The 23,586-nt window shown below is 36.2% G+C and overlaps 1 protein-coding gene across 6 annotated transcripts in view; it reads left to right on the top strand.

Moving 5' to 3' along the window:
* The window catches only part of ATG10 (autophagy related 10), a 307,360-nt gene that overhangs the window by 189,027 nt on the left and 94,747 nt on the right, over positions 1-23,586 (top strand). For all 6 annotated transcript variants that reach the window (XM_050795733.1, XM_050795729.1, XM_050795732.1 and 3 more), the window contains one exon: positions 22,728-22,866. In XM_050795733.1, coding sequence (XP_050651690.1) covers positions 22,728-22,866 — 139 coding nt within the window. The remainder of the gene's footprint in view (positions 1-22,727; positions 22,867-23,586) is intronic.

The following is a 23,586-nucleotide window of genomic DNA, read 5'->3' as shown; positions in this document are numbered from 1 at the left end:
AAGACCTTTTTTGTTATTCAATAAAAGAATTGTAGCTATAATTTTTCCTCTAAGCACTGATTTAGCTGCATTACATTCATTTTATTTTATTGCATTTTTATTTTAAATTTTTAAATATTTTATAATTCACTTTATGATTTTTAAATTTGACCCATGGATTATTTAAAAGTATATTGTTTTACTTTAAAATATTTAGGGTTTTTCTAAATATCTATGGTCACTTATTTCTAATTTAATTTATTCTGGTCAGAGATAGTTTGTGTGATTTCAGTTCTTTTATTTAAGATGTCTTTTATTGTCAAGCATATGTTCTGTCATGGTTAATGTACTGTGTGTACTTGACAAGAATTACTGTTCTACAGTTGTGGAGGATATTATTTTATAAATGTAAATTAGGTCATAAGTCCTCTTTGTTTTGACTAAAAATTTTTTTAGCTTTTCTATAAATTACTGAGATTAGGGTGCTAAAATCTCTTACTATGATTGTGGACTTGTCTATTTCTTCTTTCAGTTCTGTCAGTTTTTGCTTCGTATAATTTTAGACTCTGTCAGGCACATATACATTTATGACTGATGACTATCTGAAAAAATTGCCTCTTATCATTATGAAGTATCCCTCTTTATCTTCAGTAATATTCTTAATCTTAGTCTGTTTTATCCGATATTGTATCTACTCTAACATTCTTATGGTTATTGTTTGCATGATCTGCCTTCTTCTTCATACTTAGTTTTCTGTTGTAGGCAAAAACTGTTTTGTTTTTAAAAAATCCATTCTGATAATCTCTGCCTTTTAATTGAAATGTTTAGTGCATTAGCATTTATGTAATAATTAATATGATTGATTTAAGTCTATCATTTTATTAACTTTTTCTGTTAGCTTGCTTTTTTATATTTGCTGTTATTCCTCTGTTTCCTCTTTCCTGTCTTCTTTTGGATTATTTTTTAGAATTTCACTTTAATTTGCCTTTTGACTTTTTAGAGATGCTTCTTTATTTTATGAATGATTAACTTGGTAATTAAGATATACGTCCTTAAATTTTTTACTCTACTTAGAGTTAATCTTGTATAATTTATATAAAATGTAGAAACTGCAGTTATATTACTTCATTTGTCATATTCTTCACCATCCTTTATATAGTAGTTGTCATATGTATTGTATGTATATACATTATGAACCTCAATGTATACAGATATACATGCACATTGTTATAATTTTTGTAACAGTGTTATAACTTTTGCATAAAACTGTCACGCTTTTTAAACTTTAAGATAACATCATAGTCTTTTTTTTTTTCTTTTTTTTTTGAGACAAAGTCTTCCTCTGTTGCCTAAGCTGGAGCTCAATGGTCTGATCTCGGCTCACGGCAGCCTCTGCCTCCTGGGTTCAAGTGGTTCTTGTGGTTCAGCCTCCTGAGTAGCTGGAATTACAGGCATGCACCACCATGTCCAGCTAATTTTTGTATTTTTAGTAGAGACAGGGTTTCACCATGTTAGCCAGGCTGGTCTCGAACTCCTGACATCAGGTGATCCTCCTACCTTGGCCTCCCAAAGTGTTGGGATTATAGGTGTGAGCCACCTCACATGCCAAACATTATAGTCTTTAATATTTACTGTTTCCAGTCTTCTTAACTTATGCCTAAATTCAGACCTGAATTTCCTTAGGGTATTATTTCTCTTCAGCTTGGAGAACTTCCTTGTTGTTTCTGTAGTACAGGCCTGATGGTAATGAATTGCCTTAGTGTTCCTTTTGTAGAAAATATCTTTATTTCACTTAGATTCTTGAAGAATATTTTTACCAGATGTAGAATTCTTTAAAGATATTTTTCTATGGCTTCTTGGCCTTCATTGTTTCTGGTGAGAAATCCATGGAAATTCTAATTGATGTTTCCCTATATTTAATACATTGTTTTTCTCTGGCTACATATTTTCTCTTTAGTTTTGGTTTTCATTAGTTTGATTATGGTGTGTCTAGGCGTTGATTTATTCATATTTTTAGAGTGGTTTTCTAAACTTCTTGAGTCAGTAAATTTATTTTTTTGTCAAGTTTGAGGAGTTTTTTCTCACTATTTCTTTAAATGTTATTTTTCTACTTTATCTCTAAACTGCTCTTCTAGGACTCCAATTGTCCTTATATCTGATGTTCTGAAATTGTCCCACATGTCCCAAATACTTTGTTCATTTTCTTTTTTTTTCTCGTCTTCAAATTGGATGACTTCATTTCATCTATCCTATACTTTATTAATTCTTTCCCTTAGTCATCTCCAGTTTGTTATTAATCAGATCCATTGAATTTTTATCACAGATATTTGTATTCTTCAGGTATAAAATTTCCATTTTTTTGTACTTCTTTTTCTCTGTTGAAATGTCCTATTTTTAAAAATCAATATGAATATACTTTTCCTCACTGAGCATACTCATAATAGCTGTTTTGAAGTTTTTATTTGATATTTTCAACATCTAGATAACCTAGATAACCTAGATGTTGGAAATATCAACATCTAGATATAAACCTTAACAGATTGCGTCACATTCAATTCTCTGTTCTTTCTATGTTGGGTAATTCTTGAGTACATTTTGGATATTGTGGATGTTATGTTTTGAAGGCTGTAGATTTCATTACATTCTTCTGAAGAATATTGATGTTCAGGAAAAATAACTAGGTGGTACTAGGTTTAATAATTGGGTGACAAAATAATCTGTACAACAAAGCCCCATGACACAAGTTTACCTGTGTAACCTGCACATGACTCCTGAACTTTATTTTTTCTTTTTTGAGGCGGAGTCTTGCTCTGTCTCCCAGGCTGGAGTGCAGTGGCGTGATCTCAGTTCACCACAACCTCCATCTCCTGGGTTCAAGCAATTCTCCTGCCTCAGCCTTCCGAGTAGCTGAGACTACAGGGGTTCACCACTACACCCGGCTAAATTTTTGTATTTTTAGTAGAGATGAGGTTTCACCATGTTGGTCAGGGTGGTCTTGAACTCCTGACATCAAGTGATCCACCCGCTCAGCCTCCCAAAGTGCTGAGATTACAGGCATGAGCCACTGTGCCTGGCCCTGAGCTTAAAATAAAAGTTAAATTTTAAAAAATAATAATGTTGATGTTTTCCTTTTTGCAATCAATAGCTTAGTTAGACTCAGATTGCAAACTGTCATGCCTGTAGTAGGCAGTGGCATAGAACTCAATTCAGTTCTTTTAACCTGAGTTTTAAGCTGCTTTCAGATTGCCCCACGCATACATGGTTCAGGAGTCAGCCAGAGACTTGGGCTGAGTTTAAACATGGAATCTGGGGTTCTCCTCTTTTGGCTCTCTTTCTTGGGCATCTTCATCATTCTCCAGCAGCGATGGTTTTTCCAGGCTCTTTCCCCCAGTTTCCTCCAGTCAGAAAGATGGCAAGAGTTTTTGCTGCCTGCCCTCCCCCAGTCCTTGTGCCAACACCACCGCCATTGCAACTGCCGCCAGGAAAAAACTGCAAAAACCAAATCACTTGCTCCAGGTGTTGACTCCTCTTCAAAATCTATTTTTCTTAAATCTCCAAAGCCTCAAATAGGTTTTCTCCCTAGAATTTATATCTGTTATTTGTAGCAGGATTGGTCTGTAAGGCACTCAGTCTTCTATATCATGGGTCAGCAGATTACAGCCCTTGGGCTAAATCCAGCCAGCTGCTTGTTTTATTAATAAAGTTTTGTTGGAACTAAACCACACCTATTTGTCTGTGAGTGATTTCATGCTGTAATGACAGAGTTGAGTAGTAGTTGTGACAAAGACCATATACCTAGAAAGACTAAATAAAATGCTATTTGGCCCTTTAGAGACAAATTTTGGTGAACTCTGCTCTGTATCAAGAGAACTCATCTGATATTTTGACCTCTGATCCAGTGATTTGATTCTATTTCAGCTGCCCGCAGGCACAGTAACATCATGTTCTAGAACATCATCTGGAATTGCGTCACTGTAGAGCACTTCTGTCTCAGGAGAAGCATTGTCTCTTCTTTTTATATGTTTATACCACTTACTTCATCTCCTATTGCATCATGAAATCTGAATCTCTTTTAGCATCCTCATTTCTTTTTCTCTACTGACTCATTCCATTCAACATACAGATAAACCCAGATTGAATATATATCTCTAAAAGCTCTTACTTTGACCTTTATATCCCCTCAAGCTACCTGTAGTTTTCTGTTTTTCTATGTAACTTCTCATTAGGGTTATCTACTCTTAATACTGACACTTCCTCACCACAAGTTCATACCACTCTACAATTCTGCATTTTCTTCCAATATGCATTTGAAATTTATTTCTAAAAAGACATTGGTGACAGCTGAAACATCTATCCAAATTGCCTCTTCAGATTATCTTTCGTCATTTTTCTGTAACATGTAAGGTATTGACCATGGTCTGCTGGAAGCTTTCCTTCTGTGATTTCCATGTCATTTTCATCTTTTTATGTTTTCTTCTGTGTCTATCAAGCTCTTCGCATTGCTGGCTCCTCTTTTCCATCTATCTCTGACATATGGCATTTCTCAAGATTTTTCTCTGACCTTATCTTCTTTCCCCATTAGAAATTTTATCTACTTTAGTTGTTCCAGTTATTCTTTTTATGCTAATGACTCAAATCCAAACTATATATGAGCTTTAAAGTTATATACACTTTAAACTCTAGTTCTGCCTCTTACTAATTGTGACCATAGGCAAATTGTGTGGCCAAGATCTTTAGGACTCAGTTTGGGTAAAATAATAATGCCTTATCTCATAAGCTTGCTTATCATATTGGCATATATAGTTAATAGTATTCATGTAGCACATAGTTAATGCTGAATACTAGTAACTCTTATTAAAACCATGTCTGTAGTCCCCATTTCTCTTTAGACTTTTGATCTAAAAATTCAGTGTGCTGTAGGATTCACATTGCCTTAAATCAGCATCTCCAAAATAGTACTTCCTTTTACCGTTTATGACACCACTGTCTTCCCAGTTATTCAGTCTCAAAACCATGATATTGTCTAATGAATGAGCTTGCTCTTTGACCCCTTAAATTCAACAGTAATTTGCTTTAACAAATGCATACTCTCTTGGAACATCTCTCTCATTTGTTCCCTCCTTCCCAGTACTGCTCCCAATCATTTATTTTATTTTTTTAAAAATCTCTTATTACCTCTCTTTAGGATCATGTTATTTAAATAGCCTTTTAACTGATCTCACCATGCCTTCTCTTTCTAATTTCCAATCAGTCCTTCAGTTAATTGCTAGAGTATTCTTTTTAAAGCGAAATTCACATAATGTTACTCTACCACACCACTAATGACAATAATCTAACATTATTATTTTCTTACATGCAAAGCAGAGTCCTAAATATTTTATATAGGTTATTTCATTCAGCCCTATCAACAGCTTCATGAACCAGATACTGTTATTGTCATTTTCTGTTGAACAAATGAGGAAATTGATTTTGAGAGCTTGAGTAACCTGTGATGTCACATAGCTAAGTAAATGGTGCAGTCAAGTCCCAAACCAGGCAGAGTGACTCCAAAGTCTGCCGTGTTCATTTGTTAAGCTATACTGCCTCACATCTACTTCCTTTTGGTCCCTAGTGTCTACCAAATATAGTTTAAATTATATACTTTGATTCTCTACAGTCTGACTTCAGGGTAACAGTTGTATCCTATTTCAATTCTCTTATATAACTCTATGTTCCACACAAACAGGGTGACTTGCTAAGTTGGCCATGAACTTCAGTGTCCTGTGCCATAGGTCCTGCCATCACTTCTGCCTGGTGTAACCTATGCTTCATTTCTATCAGTTGGAATCATTCATTATTCAGGCTAAACGGCATCTTTTAAACTGAGACTTTTTGTATCCTTTCCAGTTCATGGGATTGAGGTCTTTATCTCTAATCCCATGAACATGCATACAACTCTTACAACCATTATTACAATTTGCTGTGGGTTGTAGTCACTTGTTGATATGATTTATATGAATTGGCTCCCTTACCTAATTACATAAGTCTTATATGAATGATGGTGAGGTTTATTTTTCGTATTTCTAAAAATCTAGTCAGTACACTTTCTTATATGCTCAATAAATGTTTATTAAATGAAAAACTATTTGTTATTGTGGATCTCAGTAATTAGGATTATTGGTTTGGATTTTGGAAGCATCTGAGCTTGAGAGGCTGATGTGGAAATTCTGCATGTGTTAGTTTGATGAGACCGCCTTAAAAAAAAAAGACCTTTATTCATAGCCATACTGTAAAATCTTTATCTTTGGGTTGGGTTTTGATTTTTCTGGGGAGTTTTTGAAGGTGTAGGGTTTTAATATTTTAAATAGTAATCTTAAGACTATTAACCATGATGGACCACGGTAAGGAGAAGACTCCAAGAATCTCAGTAATAAAAAATACCCATGAGGTTAGAAAGCTTTATTTTTTACCTCCCCCCTCATTTCCTTTTCGGTTTTTTCCTGGATTTTAAAATTTGGTAACTGTTCAGTAGTCTATTCAGTACCTTTTGTCCAAGGAAATCAGTATACTTCATCAATATTATTTTATTTATTCTCAAGACAAATTCAACAGCAAAGTAGAAGTCACCAAAAAAAAAAAAAAAAAAAAAAAAAAAAATATATGTTCATAGTCCTTGGACCCTGATATGTTTTGGAGTTCTGAATTTGGGAGATTTTGGAAAAGTAATTTTATAAAGTAAATTCTGTGTTACTTTAGATTCCTGGTGGTATTTGGGCAGTACCTTATACTCAAACATATTAATATTTCTTTAGTGAAACAATATTCATACAAGGTGGAAAAAGTAGACACTATAAAAAGCTGCAGGTAAGAATTTGCCACCAAATGAGTTTGGGGCTCAACTTATGCAAAGATTTAAAAAAAATGTCAGAGTCTTTGGGATTTCAGAGTTGTAGATAAAGAGTTGTGGACTGTTAGGCTTTTGCCCAAACTGGTGGCAGTGGTCTCTAGCTTTATCCGTATCCTCATACCTACTGTTCCTGTGCACTCCAGGGTCTGTTCCAGTGTGAGATAGCCCCACAATTCCAGGAGTTAACACCCCAAAGCTGTCCTACTCCCTAACCTCTCAGGTGGGAATACTTGGCAGCTTGTTCTGTACAGTCTCCCAGATGTTCTAATTGTGACCTTAGGCAAATTTGGGTAATTACTCAGTTTGGGTAAAATAATAATGCCTTATCTCATAAGCTTACTTATCATATTGGCAACCACGGCAGCCCTGGTTGCCCCCAGTGGTAAGCTGTTTACTAATATACCCCATATTTACTTTTATCTAGTTCTACCGCAGTGGTAAGCTGTTAACTAATATACCCTGTATTTTCTTTCTGTCTCACTTCTCTGTTCCCTTGCTTGTCCTCCTGAAATCGCTTTCCAAATAGATTACTGGCACTCACATCAAAGTCAGCTTCTCTGAGTAGCCCGTTCTAACACATGGACCCCAAACAGAACTTGGATCTTGAATTAAAGAGCAGTCTTTCTGCAGACTTTCATATGGTTATTAACCACTGTTTTCAAGTTTTAAAATTTATGTTAAAGTTAGGGCATTTTCCTAGAGTAAGAGGAACATGTTACCAGTTTATTAAAACCGCACCACTACTGTTTGTGTGTGTGTGTTTTTTTTCACTGTTTTGTTTATAAATACTACTTGTCTTCCTTCTTCCGCTGCCCAGAGTCCTGTGCCTGCCTGTCCTGCTGTAAGCCCACTGACAGTTTGAAAATCTTGGCTATGATTTAAAAATTTTTAGCTGATAATGATTTTAAGTATTTGCCTCTATTCTCAGAGAAAATGCATATTCTTCTGACTTGAAGACCTTTAAGGCATAAAGAAATTGATCTCCAATGGCAAATTCTCTGTCTGACCTATGGGAAAGTGGTAGAATGATTTGCTCTGGAAAAACCTTTCTTGTACTCTCAGATTTCATCATGTTGGGTATAAGACTGAGTCTGACCTTTTGTTATTTATTGCTCTAAATGATTTTGTGTTCACTTTCTTGCAAGTGAATTGCTTGAGTTAGAAGTTGAGGTTCTTGACACAACTTTTAATCCATTAAAAAAAGTTAAATTCATATATAGAGGAACGGAAATCATTAATTACGTTGTAGCTCCTTATCTTTTTTGTGATACACCTATTGCTGTGGGTGTAGTGCTCTAAAAACATCTGCTCAGTAGTCTGCTATAGAGGCACAAGAATGCTTTTACATGAATGCAGTAAAGTAGCAGATGCTTCTTAATGACAACTTCTCAATTCATTTAGGGAACAAGTCAGTTCTGGATTTGTTTTTTGTTTGTTTGTTTGTTTTTCCTTTCCCAAGTGTGTCAACTATGCAGGCTAATGATTCCAAAGAGGTTAGAACTGACAAATCAAGTCACTATGTATAATTTTTCAGGGTGCTGAAAGTTAGGCTAAAAGCCTCATTTAATAGCACTTTAATAAAATTAGCATTTTTCTTCCTATGCAAATAATTCTTTGCCGTTATAAGTAACCAGGAAAATCCATTAATTCAGTATTACCAGCCTATGCTTCTTTTATTTTCTTCTTTGGAAACTTCTGTTGAATGTTGATTTATCATTAGCATTGGAAATAGAAAAAGTAGTCCAATGCCCAGGCTTGGGAACAGGGAGACATGAGGGTCCAGCATTTGGAAGTCAAACATAGCTCCTTCCAGCAATAATTTCTGTCACCTCAGAGAAAGTGATCATGAGGCACTGGTGATATCCATATCCCCCTTCACACAGTCATCCACAGGGCTGACCTTTCCTCAATACAGTAGGCAGTTACCCATAGGGTGTATTCCAAAGGGTGCTAGAGAAGCCACTGTCACTGCCCCACATACTGTGGGCTCTGTAACAAGACTGCATCACTGGCGACTCCTTAAGATTTCCATGTTCAGAGAACCTTCTCCTAAAAGCCAAAGAATCTTGGTAGGATTAATATACCCAGACTGTAACATTTAGTGTTGGTAAGTTCATCAGGTATCCTGTGAATTTCAGATCAGAGGGCTGGATTTAAGAGCTTTGTGCTGAAAGAGGAGAGCAAGGCCATGAAAAGCAAGATGCGGATGATACCCAGGATCAATTTGGCTTCATAATTTTGTTTAATAATGGTCTACGTCACCAGCATAGAGTCTTTAAAGTGAATGCAGGCCTCCAGAGGGCTTGCAAAACAATCCATTGAGATGTGGGAAATAACATTAGAATTGCAATTTATATTTACTTTGATTTTGTAAAAGTTAAGCTCTACTAATACTTAACTTTTTGAAAATTTTAATTTTAAGAGAGATGAGGTCCTGCTATATTGCCTAGGCTGGACTTGAACTCCTGGCTTCAAGCAATCTTCCCTCCTCAGACTCCCAAAGTGCTGGTGTTACAGACATGAGTCACTGTGCCCAGCTACTACTAATATTTAAATATGGATTGATGCTGGCATTGCCACTCCATGCATTTATCAGAAAACCAGATGCCATAGAGGTTAGCTATGCAAGGCATCTGGGACCTAGACGATAGGAAGGAGCTATCAGTGGTGTTTTCACTCCTTTCATTGCATGTTATGCATTGCAGTTTACCTGTGCCCTGGAATTCTGGGATGATATTATTCAATTGTAGTTAACATAGCTCTTACTTTTCAGACTCTGGGCTTTACCTGCAAAGAATCCCTGGAACAACAATAAAAAAAAAGGTAAAAGGTACAAATAACAGTCTAATCAGATCTTTCAAAAATTGACTCTCCAAATTTAAAATTAAAATTATTTGAAATACGGATTTATATTTGCTATTATTAATGATGACCCTTAACCTGTGTGTTTATTGTACCTAATGACAGTATGAAGCAATCATTGACTAGCGACTCATTGAGAGGCATCCGGAACTTGAATAAAACCTCTTACAGCTAGAGAAGGGGATTTAAATATGAGATTGTGATTTACTAAGTACAGCCAGTGATATACTTCCTCTTTATGGATCTGTAGCTCTTTCTCATCTGTTGCAACCATTAAAATCACCTATCAAAACAATGTAAAAAGACCCAAACCCAGATATTTGAAATGCCATGTTACAGTCAAGATTTAAAACACACAAAGAAGAACAAAAAATGAAATATTCAATCAAATTGCTCTCATCAAGATATTACTGGCAAGAAAGTGTCTGCACCGTTACTAAATAAAATAAGTTTAGTTTTCTGTAGCATTTTATTTAGTGAATAGATTTACACATTTGGAACCCAGGGCTCTTTGACTATGCGCAGATTAGGACAGGGTTCTTTGAAGACTGAATGAAGTGAAAGGAAATTACTCTAATGAAGAGAAAGGAAATTACTTCTGGCTCTTTAGAGTCTACTTTGAATGAAGTCTGCTGCCCCAGGACTACTGAGCATATGGGATCTGAACATTTAGTTTTTGGGTGTCTGATCATCCAGGACTATGAACAGGACTGGCTGGCTGCTCAGCAGCACTGACTCTGGAGCCAGGAGGCCTGGGAAAACCAGGTAATGGTGTGCTCATTTGCCTGCTATTTACATCTGTCAAATTTTGAGATGCTGACTTTTCAATGGGCACCTTAAAATCAACATTTCTGCAAGTTTATTCAGCCACAATCACTGGCCCAGAAATCTGAGAAGGTCAATGAAGGGTGAGGGTAGAGGGCCAGCCAAAGCCCTTTGGTGCCTGAGCAAAGAGCTGGATAGGAGGACTACTTTTATTTGTATCCAGATCATCACCCAACTAAAATAATGACCTTGAAATATTTTTCCTTCACCTTTGTCTTGTCCTTAAAATTTTTATATTTTTGTGTATTTTATAATATACAAAGTATATTATACAGAAATACATATTCATAATTAATCAGGAGGTAAATATACACATATTAGGGTTGAGTGCTTAACTTCTTTGACTCCTAGTGTCATGATAAAAAAAGTTTAGAGATCTCTAATTTATAGGATGAAAATGGCAACAGACAATTTATAGTCATTCCACGTATTTATTTCACTTAACAAATATTGATTGAATGTCTGCTCTTTGCCAGGTACAGTTCAGGATGCTTGGAATACGTAAATGAATAAGACAGGCAAAAGCCTTGCCTTCACTCACATTCAAAGGGACATGTGTGCTGTAATAGAAGCCTTTCTAAGTCTGCCAACTGGATAAGGCCTCAAGATGAATTGTTACATTCTTGTAGCACTTGCAACATTATATTCAAATAACTGTTTATGCAATGATTTTTTTCTCCCACGCTCTCTCTAGTTATAAGTTCCTTGAGAGCAAATACCATATCTGTTTGCCAACAAATCTCCAGTGCTGGCACTGTGCCTAGCTCATAGTAGATGCTCAGTGAACGTTAGTTGAATGCTGTCCGTGCACATGCAAGTGGGCACACATGTTTAAGTGATTTATTTGTAAAGCTGAGAAAAAAGCTCGTGGGGGCATTCTCAAGCAGAAGCTATTGCTGGGGGCAACAGAAAGTGTAGGCAGAGACTTTTTAGTGGGCTGCAGCAAGAGTTTGTCAGGAAGAAGCTTGGATAATCAGAGATGACAGGGGTGACAGATTCTAGGGGATTAGGTAATCTGGTAAACTTGGACAAAAACAGTTCCTAAAAATCTATCTGGGTGGGTGTTGTGATCGTTGAAATAAAAATAAGCCTTGGTTAAGGGTGATTAGGATACTAAAATGATCAGTGCTACATAAAACTGGTTTACACTTGAATGAAGCTGAAAAAGAAAGATTAAAATCTCGCAAGCCAAATTTATAGATTTGGAGGTAAAATTTTATGTACTTGGGGACCATGTGCATTTTCTCTAATAGTATTTGTTGTATTTGTAGTTCTTTGTGTGATTATTGTTTAATGTATTTCCTTATATTAGGATATAGTATCTATTATTATTCTCTCTTCTATTCCCAGGCCCCAGGACAGTGTCTAGAACACAGGATGGGAACTATGGCCTGCTGCCTATTTTTTTTTCCTCTTTAGAGACAGGATCTCACTCTGTTACCCAGGCTGGAGTGCAGTGTGCAACCTTGAACTCCTGGGCTCAAGCAATCCTCTTGCCTCAGCCTCCCAAAGCACTGGGATTGCAGTCTTGAGCCATAGCAAGTATCCTGCTGTGTATTTCTGTACAGTTCACAAGCTAAGAATGGTTTTTATATTTTTATATGGTTAAAAAAAGAATTAGAAAAGAATAATATTCTATGACATTAAAATGATATGAAATTTAAATTTTAGTGTTCATTAATGATGTACTATTGGAACAAAGCCACACTTATTAATTTACATATTATCTAGGCTGTTTTTATGCTGCAGTGGCAAAGTTGAGTGGTTTTGACAGAGGCTTATGATGCCCAAAGCCTAAAATATTTACTATCTGGCTCTTTAAGAAAATGTTTGTACACCTTTGATCTAGAACATTTAGTGTATCCTATAACATTTTTTGAATGAATGTATGATTAATTAGTATACCTACTATGTGCCAGGTATATACATTTTATACATTATCTCATTTAATCACATTAAGGGAAAAGTGCCTTTATTTAACAAGTGAAGAAACTGAGGCATGAAGAGGTTAAATGACCTGTCCATTCTATGAGTGGCAGAGCCAGGGATTGAACCCACATCTAGCTCCAAATTCTGTGCTTTTTTATTTTTGCCTATACTATGCTTCTCTGAAATCTAGGTGTTTTTATCTGGGATTTTGAGTGTCCCCTTGAATTCCAATAGAAAGCTGAGAGCTTCATGTTGCTCTCATTACCGCTGAAATATTATAGTATTATTTAAAAGCAACAACCACATCTTTGTCCTGGCACAAGCTTAGTGCCTGGCACGTCATATATAGTTGTGGAAATCTTAAAGGGATTCTCCTGGTAAAAAGCAAGCAAAGAAACAAATAAATCCTTATTCATATCCATATAATCCGGAGACAGTTTTGAGCAAGGGAAGGAACTAATGGCTTACTCAAACAGTTCCTTGCTGATTCCTAGACATGATGTTTCCTGTGCACGTGTGAGAGGGCCTGTGCTTTAGGATTCACAGTCCTCTAACATTCCTACAATGCCTGCCTCTTGGTCTGTTTATGAAGGCTTTATCATTTTCACTCTTTGGCAGAGAAATTTACTCATTTCTGGATTTGAGTGTAGAAGTTTATTCATGTGCTGAAGGAATTTGCAGTTTATTCATCAAGACATTTAAAAATCTCACTTGTTTAAATTAGGGTAGTTCTATCTCTTACTTTAGAAAATGACTTTAGCCAAACTTTAGCCCGTTGGATTTAATTATCATTGTCCTTTTAAGGCTCAGAATTTGTTAGACCCTCAGAAAATGTAATGTAACATCGTAAGACAGGAAAAAAATGGAAAAGGGGAAAGAGTTCACCAAATGGAGACACAAGTCCTTTAATAAAATTCTGTTTAGTGCTTATAAAAAAATAATAAAATGAAATTAAAGAAGGCCTTGAAATTAGGATTTTCAGGGGTAGGCAAACTAAGGTCTATGGACAACAGCTTGTTTTTGTAAATAAAATGTCACTGGAGTACAGCCACATACCTTTGTTTACGTGTTGCCAGTGGCTGTTTTCAGGCTACAGCCACAGAGACCTATGGCCCACAAAGAAGCCTAAAACATTTACTACTTGGCCCTTTAGAAAAATGTTTGCAGATCTGTGGAACTAGAGATATGAGAAAAATTAGAAGAACTGGGCTTATTTAATATGGGGAACAAATAAATTTATTCATATTATATAAAAATAATGCAAGGATAAATCTAGTGGGAACTGATTTACTTTCTAGCAAGGTAACAAGGAAGAATTTTCTGGCTCTGGAGTTAAAACATAGAATGCCTTATAAGGCAAGTTTCACAGATTGGTGGTTACATGTGTGGTGCAAAATTTATTCCTTTTTGGCACTCCAAATTCCACTATTAAAGATTCCTTTTGATTAGGGTTATCAGCCACAAATCTACTGTTGAATATAATAATTGATAAAGGAGTAACATACTAAGCCACTAATGGCCTTTAATAGTTTAGCAAGAATTAACTAACCAATTAGAAGGAAAATGAAGGAAATTTTTATATAGGAGAATATGAAGGAATGGGGCAGTGAACTGGGAGTCGGGGGTGATAAGCTGAGGTCTTAGCTTAATGGAAGTGAATTAGGCTCCCTCTGAGAGGAGACCAAATGAGCTAACAGTGGCCCTAAAAACATAGATGAGCAGCTAGTGAAGGCAAACCGGTTATGGCATAATTTTGGGTCTTGGTGAATGAGTTTTCCTGACTGTATAATTCCATAGATTACAAAAGTAAAGAATCACAAAGTAAACCCTCCATGTATATGTGAGGCAAGACCTGCATAGCGTCACCAGGAACACTGCTTATGAGGTGGATTCTTAAAACCGATCCCGGAACTCCTGGATTAGGATTTTGGGGGTGGAGGCCAGGAATACATCCGTTTAACATTTCCCACCCCCAAGAATCTGATGGTCTTTGCAGGCTGGAAAGAACCCTGGGCTTGGAGCCTGAAGGCTTAGTTTTGTGCCCTGACTCAGTTTCTTACTCACTGGAGACCTTGGGCCTTCCTCCTAGAGCAGAGGAACAAATTACATGATGTACATCAATAGGCTTAGAAAAACTGTAAACTGTTACAGTTGATGCTGGCCTTTCTTATGTCACATGTAAAGGGTAACTCTGAAGAGAAACACACTTGACTGACTTGTGAAGCTTGAGAATTTTTCAAGAGGTCAAAATTTTTCCCTCTTCCTCTAGTTTGGCATGAGTTACATAAATAATTTCTGATTTTCAAATTCCTTATTCTGATAATTCTTCACTTTTAGATGTATAGAAATAAGTAATAAGTGCAATTAAGTATTATTACTATTTTCTCCTGCCAAAGAACCTGTGTTTTCTAGCATGGACTCTAAGAGATAGCCTCTTCCACAGTTCCGTCTTTTACTTGGCCTGTTTGCTAGCTTCCCAGCTCCCGACACTTGCTGTTTCCTATGCAGTCTTAAAAGAAACAGGGTCTAGGAAGCACAGTGGAGCCGGCTGTAAACATCCAGAAAACTGCCAGATGTGCTCTGGCGGGTTTCTGCATCCCCTCCCTCCTGCCTTGCCCTTGAGCATGCCAGCCTGGAGAAGAGGATTTAATCCTGCACAGGAAACAGATTCTTCCTCTCAGTGGGAACCCATATTGGCCATGCTGCTGCTAATTCACTTTGGTTGATGTAGCAGGGAGAGTAAAGAATGGTACCTTTTTACCTCCTTTAAAAAAAATCAGTAGTAGTAGTGATAATATTACTGGGAAGGGGAGAGCCTCACTAAGATATTATTCTTGGGATCACCTCGTAACTACTCTTTTTTTGTTTCAGTGTTGCTTTGGATGCTGTTAGACATATGTTGAACCCACTGATATGTACCACATACAACATTTACAGTTGCTAAAAGAATGACGTTGCTTGCAAAGGTTCTTGTGATAGTCACTTACTCAGAAGCCACAGGGATTGTGAAAAAAGTCGTTCTGGGAATTAAGATAGTGAAAAAACCACTCCACTGTATAATGATGAACCATGAAACAAACAAAACAAGAGCTGATTACTTAAAGTCCCACAGATTTTTTTTATAATTCACTTTAAACGTTTTAATAATTAAAATTCTTTATTTCTTGAGGAATTGATTTTTCAATGGTTTGTCAGAAGGCTTCATCCGTCGCTATCACTTCTAAAAATATTAAATGGCCGTTGGCTCAGGAAAATCAGCAAATGAAGAGTTTATTACATTGCATCTTTCCATTGTGATGAGATGGTTTCTGTGTCCAGTCTTGAACAGAGCTAAGGACTGTCTTTGAACCAGCACTGCCCCTGTGTCATTCTTTGGTTCCTTAGCTGTGATTCCAGCCCAGTAATGTTAGATTTGAACTAAAGACCTGACTGGTAGAAAACAAACAAATCAACTCTCTTTTCCTCAAGGGATGTTATGAATAAAGCTCATTACTTATGTTTGCTCAGTAATAGAGATTATTAGTGATAGAAGAAAAGTTTTTCTTCCTTCCCTGTAGGCTAAATAGAGATATGGATCTCATTTCCAAGGCCCAATACACTATTTGGGTTTGCTTTCAATAAAATATCTATGAAGTGTCTTCAGCATGATCCCTGTTTAATGGGATTTAGTTGTAAAGCTTAATTCGTATCAGATTTTCTAAATGAGAGATCACTGTCAACTTATTGTTAATTGAATTCAATAAAATCAAGGTTTCTATAATTAATGTGAACCACTTAATCTTTTAGCTCTTGAATGAATGTAATTTTCTAAATACACATATCTTCATGAAATAGCAATATTTTGAGGAAAATCAATATATTGTGACTTCTTTTTTCAATGACTCTTAATATCAAATGAAATACAACTGGTCCCCCATATCTGTGGGTTCCGTATCCATGGATTTAGACAACCAGGATCAAAATTGTAGTTAGGACTATAGTGGTTGCATCTGAACTGAGCATGTATAGACCTTTTTTGCTGTCATTATTCTCTCAGCAAAATAGTATAGGTATTTACATAGCATTTACATTGTATTAGGTATGATAAGTAATATAGAGATGATTTAAAGTATGGGAGGATGTGTGTAGATTATATGCAAATACTATGCCACTTTATATAAGGAACTTGAACGTCTGTGAATTTTGGTATCCTTGGGGTAGGGGGGTTCTGGAGCCAATCCCTCATGTATACCTAGGGCTCACTGTATACCCAAATCCTTTAAAAGTCACATAATAAAAAAAAAATAGTAAAAATATTAGCAAACTACCTCAAAGTGTTATGATTATGATGTTCAGAACATCAGTCCAAATGAAGCATAGTAGTAGTTAAGTGGCATACTACAGTACAAAGAGCAGTGGTTTCAGTGTCAGTAGATAAGGGTTGTAGGCCTTCCTGTACCCCTAACTATAGTAGTCCCCCCTTATTGGTGTGGGAGATACTGCAGTGGATGCCTGAAACCACAGGTAATACTGAGCCCTATATATACTATGTTTTTTCCTATACATAGCTGTGACAAAGTCTAATTTATAATGAGCACAGTAAGAGATGAACAGCTTCTTTTTGGCATATCCAAATTGCCAGTGTCACTACCCTTGTGGCTTGGGGCCATTATTACGTAAAATAGGGATCACTTGAACATAAGCACTGTGATACCACAACAGTAGATCTGAAAACCCAGATTGCTACTAAGTGACTAATGAGCTGGTAGTGTCTACAGCATGGATACTCTGGACAAAGGATGATTCATGTCCCAGGAAGGCGGGATGGCAAGAGATTTGATCACACTACTCTAAACGGCGCACAATTTAAAATTTATTAATTTTTTATTTCTGGAATTTTTCACTTAATGTTTTCAGATCATGGTTGATCATGGGTAATTGAAAACTGTAGAAAGTGAAACTCTGGGCCGGGCGCGGTGGCTCAAGCCTGTAATCCCAGCACTTTGGGAGGCCGAGACGGGCGGATCACGAGGTCAGGAGATCGAGACCAGCCTGGCTGACACGGTGAAACCCCGTCTCTGCTAAAAAATACAAAAAAACTAGCCGGGTGAGGTGGCGGGCGCCTGTAGTCCCAGCTACTCGGGAGGCTGAGGCAGGAGAATGGCATGAACCCGGGAGGCGGAGCTTGCAGTGAGCCAAGATCATGCCACTGCACTCCAGCCTGGGCGGCAGAGCGAGACTCTGTCTCAAAAAAAAAAAAAAAAAAAAGAAAGAAAGTGAAACTCTGGATAAGTGGGAACTACTGTACCTAGGTGGCATTGGGTAAGGCACCAACAAGAAGGGTATTGTTGTTTGTATCTGCAAGATGAGCATGTTGGACTAGGTGGAATGATTCAGGTTTCTTTCACTATTAGAATTCTCTTCATTCTGTGTTCTGTAACATGGTATCAGAAACTTTTTTATCTTAATTTTTTATTTTAAATAATTTAAAATACTCCTTAAAGTAGATAGAACAGTATAATGAACACCCAGGGACTCATCAAACAATCTCAGCAATCACCCCTCCATGCCAGTCATGCTCCTTCTACACTTCCATCCACTTACCCTTCTCCTGTATTATTTTCAAACAAATCCCAGACATTAGACTCTCTTTATTAACATGATCCCTCTGTTATCTGTATTTTTAGCACCTTGAGGTCTTAACATTTTTATTCAGTTTTTAACAAGCCTCAAATTGCCTCACTGTTCCTATGCTTTCCATTTTTTAATTGAAATTTTTTGAGATAACTATAGATTCACATTTAGTAATAAGAAATAACAATCCCATCTACCATTTATCCAATATCCCCCAGTGGTAACTTCTTCTAAAACTATAGTATAATATCAGAACCAGGATGTTGACATTAATACAATCCACTGACCTTATTCAGATTTCCCCAGTTTGACTTGTACTCATTGTGTGTATCTGTGTCTGTGTATTTGGTTCTGTACAGTTTTATCACATGTGTAGGCTTACATATCCACCACCATGGTCAAGATACAGAATAGTTCCATCACCACAAAGATATCTCATGCTGCCATGTTATAACCAGCTCTCTGCCCTCCAGTCCCCCAACACTAATCTGCTGGTTTTCACTTCAAAAGTGTTGTCACTTCAAAAATGTTATATAAGTGGAATCACAGTATATAACTTTTGGAGATTGACTTTTATCACTTAGCGTAATTCCCTGGAGATTCATCCAGGTTGTTGTGTATATCAATTGTTTATTCCTTTTTATTTCTAAATAGTATGGTATGGATGTACCACAGTCTGTTTAACCATGACCTGTTGAAGGACACCTCATTGTTTCAAATTTTGGGCTATTCTGAATAAAGCTGCTATGAACATTCATGCACAGGTTTTTCAACGCTCTGGGATAAATCCTTGAGTGCAATTGGTAGGTTGTGTGGTAATTATATGTTTACTTGTATGAGAAACTGTCATATGGTTTTCCAGAGAGGCTATACGCCATTTTATAGTCCAACCAGCAATATATGATCTAGTTTCTCTGTCTTCACCAACATTTGGTGGTGTCCACTATTTTGTTTATTTTAGCCATTCCGACAGATGTTTAGTGATACCTCATTATAGTTTTAATTTATATTTCCCTGACTGGCTAAGGATATTGAATATCTTCTTTATGTGCTTATTTGCCATTGGAATATCCTCTTTGGTGATATTTTGCATCTCTGCTCCTCCATTTACTTCTTTTTAGTCTTTAGGGTGGTGTGAGATTGCTGGTAAATTACCTATGAAGTTTGTTATAATGTACTTACATAGGAGGAAACTGATCTTCAGACTGAAATAGAAAATGTTGCTTACTAGGGTTCTTAGCTCTGTACTAGAATCTCCAGGAATACAAAAATGAGTAAGAGAAGAACCTTAGTCTTGAAGTTCTAAAACCATCTGGCACTTTTAACTGGAAAAAAAAAGCAGAAAATGTGTAGAAGTCTGAGATTTCCAAATTGCATGACTTCAAGGAATGATATTTTCATGGTCATCATAAAGGTGACCACAAATGATGGAAAGATCCTAGCAGACACAAACGAAGGATTCAAATTCATCTAATATGAATAAAGCATGCAAAAATGTCACTGTACGTAGATGACTGCCCAAAGCAACACTGGGTGACATAGTAGCAGTCCTAATTAGAGGACAAGTACCCCTGGCCTTCACAACCCACAAAGGCACTCAGCTGCCAGTGAGAACAGTGACTGGAGTGAGACTTCTAACAGGATTTTCAAGAAGCTTGTTCTGTCCTCTCCCTCTTATTTCTTGAGCCTCCTAGAGAATATGGATCTATGCCTAATTGATCACCAGTTTCACATACCTGATGTCAACCCCAGCACATTACTGAGTGCTTAATTTCAGTTTGGGTGAAGAAATTTTTTTCAAAAATTGTATCTTTACTAGCAGCACTGGGTCTCAGACAGTCTATTTCTGCACTTTTCTGTAGAAATTAATGACCCAAATCCTTCGATTCAGTATGCACTTAAGAATTGCACAGTGATGGTCTAAGAAGAGAAATGGCTCAATAGAGAAGATTAGAGAATAAACACACACACACACACACACAGAGCGAGAGAGAGAGGTATGGTGACATTTAAAATCAGTGGAAAGAAGATGAACTATTGAAATCATCTAGGAGAATTTCTTACCTCACACTATATACAAAACAAAAATCAGTTGGATTAATGATCTAAATTTTAGTTTAAAAACGTGTATATAGTAAAGAAATTTAACATCTTTATAATTTGTAAGACTGAGGTGGGATACAGCAGGAAGCCTTCTGATGAAGACATGTTACTTAGAAGCTATAAACAGAAAATGTACAGATTTGACTACGTGAAAGTTAAAAAGAAAACCCTTTGTGATAAAAAAGTACAACAAACAGTTGAAAGAAAACAGAGAAAGTGTTTTATATATATGTGTGTACATATGTCTATATTTCACATATATCCTTGCACACCTATTTTTCTATGGTGCAGACATACATATTTATCTCTAATAGTAAGTTATTATTTCCAATATACAAACAATTTATATAATTCAATAAGAAAAATGCAAACAATCAGAATATAGTAGAGTAAAAACAAGCAAATCATGGGAGAATACAAATTACCAATAAACATATGAATAGCTGCTTGCCTTCACTAGTAAGTAACCAAGAAACTAGAAATTAAAACAATAAGAAATTGATACTTAAAAATTCATCAGTAGGCAAAAATTAAAAACAATATTCAGTATTTATTGGACATAGGAAAAGAGCATTCTCAGACATTTTTGCTGGGAATATAAATTGATACAGCCTTTTTCTGAGGATGGATTTCTGAGATTCAGTATCTCTTGAGATTTAAAATGCTCATACCCTTTGATACAGTGATTCCACCCTTAGGAATCTGCACCATAGAAAAAATAGAGGTGTGCAAGGGTATATGTGCTGTGATACTCATTGCAGCCTTATTTGTCAGTAGCAGAAAACTATAATCAACCTAAAATATCTAGCAATATGGAAATGTTAAAAAAAAAAAAACTATGGTGTGGTCATGCAGTGAAATATAGAGAAGGCATTAAAAGGCACTAAATCTATAGCAGTGATTTGGCAGCACGTGGCAGGATGCCCATGAGTGAAAATATCCACTCTAGGATCATATGTATATATAGCAGGATTTAAGCAGGGGCGGGGGTGGGGAGGAGGTGTATATGTGTCTATGTGTTTGTGTGCCAAAAATCAAAAAGTCTAAAAAAATACACTCTGGCCTGTTAATGATGTATATGAGGTATAGGAGTGCTGGGATGAGGGGAATTTCATTTTTTCTTTTATGTACTTGTGCAATATTTGTAATTTTTACCACCAAGATAGAATTATTTTATAATATTAAGAAAGAAAGGAAATTATAAATGCTAAGCAACCCAATTATTAACCAAAAAGAAAGAATTTGGTTAAAAGAATTGATGTAATAGAAGGTACAGATACCTATGCCTAATGAAAATTTAAAAACAAAACAAAATACAAAACTCTTTTTCTTGCTACTGTATTAATTTTCTGTATCTGGCATATTTATTTCCATAATTTCTCTCTGGTTATTTTATTGTGTTTAATTGATGGTGTTTACTGGAGTTTAGTGAAAAATATTTTGTAAACATCTCCAGTTGTGATTTATCCATTGTAATATCTCCCCAGTGAACTGACTGTGAGTAGGGAATTACAGAATTATCTGTAAAGGAGATACAGATCTTGAAAGTAGTCTGGGGCTTTGCTTATCTCCACAGGAAACCTTATTTCATATTGATAAAGTGTGAAATCTTTCCTTGGTTATTTCTGATTGTTCATTGTTGTTACTATTTTAATGAGAGGTAGAAATGAGCTAAACCAACCTGCTTCATTCCTTCTAGTACTAATTTAATTTCAAAGGAAATTCTTCAACCCCAATAAATAAGTGAATGTGGATGGAACCAGACTCTGACTCAACATGTCCAATTAATTGCTTCTAAACAGTAAGATACATTCTTTTAAAGGCCCCCAACAAAAAACAGTAAAAAATGATCACGTGAGACGTGAGATGACTATCATCATCTCTGCTTACAAAACTCTGTTTCCAAAGTTGACATTAATATTTGCCATCTACTCTATTATAAATCAAGATTTATTGTAGAAATATGCCAAAGATAGCACAATAATGAGGAAAACAGAATCATCTCAGGTTTTGAAATATACCTAACAAATTCAACCTCTTGCAAAATAACTTTCTTATTCAAAATGGAACTGGGAATTGTTCAGCACACAATGAATCATCTTTTGGCAAGTACAATAGAATCTTTAGGGACATTTCACAGCCTCTTGTTCAATTGTTAGGATGTTTTTAGCTTTCACAGGTAGGGAAGAAGGTAGCTTGTATAGCCATCATCTTGTTGCTAAAATTGTACAGTAAAGATTTTTCAGGCAATAGATCTTTTTGGATTTTTTTCCTTTCTTTTTCTTTATGCAGAGCTTCTTTGTGTCTCAAAAACAATCTGGAATTACTTAATGCTAATGTTTTCTGGTTTTACTATTTACCCAGGACTCAAATGTTAAACATTAATATGGGAAACTCCCTTTTCCTTGTCTCATAGCCTTATATTTATTTAACTGTTATTTTGCAAGAAGAAAATCTCCTCTTTTCCTCTCCATGTTAGTACTTTTCTTATTAACAAACCCATTTTCATTTTGTTTTTGCTTTTTTTCAGGAGGCTTTCGAGCTACCCTCAGATGATTGTGAAGTGATTGAAACTGCAGCAGCATCCAAAGTGATTAAATATGAGTATCATGTCTTATATTCCTGTAGCTACCAAGTGCCTGTACTTTACTTTAGGGCAAGCTTTTTAGGTAAGACCATGTCTGAAGCTGAAAGTAAATTTATAACATTTACATATAAAGCAAAAAGCATATTCGAAAAATTATTCTCCAGAGGAAAAAAAATAGAGTTAAAAATAAGAAAACTGTGGGTGAGGTAAGGTTTTACCAGTAAATTTTCTCATGCTTCAGAAAGGGTATCAAGACTTGAGCGTGAATGATATCATCCCAGCCTTAAGTCTGATCTTCAGATTCTTGGCCTTTTGCCTGAAGTTGACTAAGCCCCCTGGCCCTTTTTCTTTACTTTAAACATGTAGGAACAACTTAAAGCTACAATGTTTATTTACTTCTAACTTTACAGTAAAAATTTCTTTTAATCTCAGATGATCCCATTAACTCAGAAGCCCCTGTGCCTCCTTCCCCAAAAGCTAATAATTATTTTAAGAAATGTTTATCAATTAGCTTAAGCTGTATTTAAAAATATCACTGACATTTCCTTCAGCCATGTATACATCTCCAATGCCTTAGCTTCCTGCGATGCTGTTACTCAACTCATTCCCTTGCCAAGAAGGTGGAACACCCTGTCTCCTTGGAGGCCTTAGCTAATAAAGCTTATTTAATCAGCAGCCACATGGCGTCCTCACCCTGCAGCGCAGCCATGACTTCCCGTTTAGAGTCCGCTGCCTAAACCGGGTCAGCATTGGGATGTGCTGCCACCCAGACCCAGGGACCAAGAGGAGCCTCCTGTTCCGC

The sequence above is a fragment of the Macaca thibetana genome, chromosome 6 (assembly GCF_024542745.1).
Source record: "Macaca thibetana thibetana isolate TM-01 chromosome 6, ASM2454274v1, whole genome shotgun sequence".
In the NCBI taxonomy this organism is placed as follows: Eukaryota; Metazoa; Chordata; class Mammalia; order Primates; family Cercopithecidae; genus Macaca; species Macaca thibetana.
This window is presented reverse-complemented; position numbering and strand designations above follow the sequence as displayed.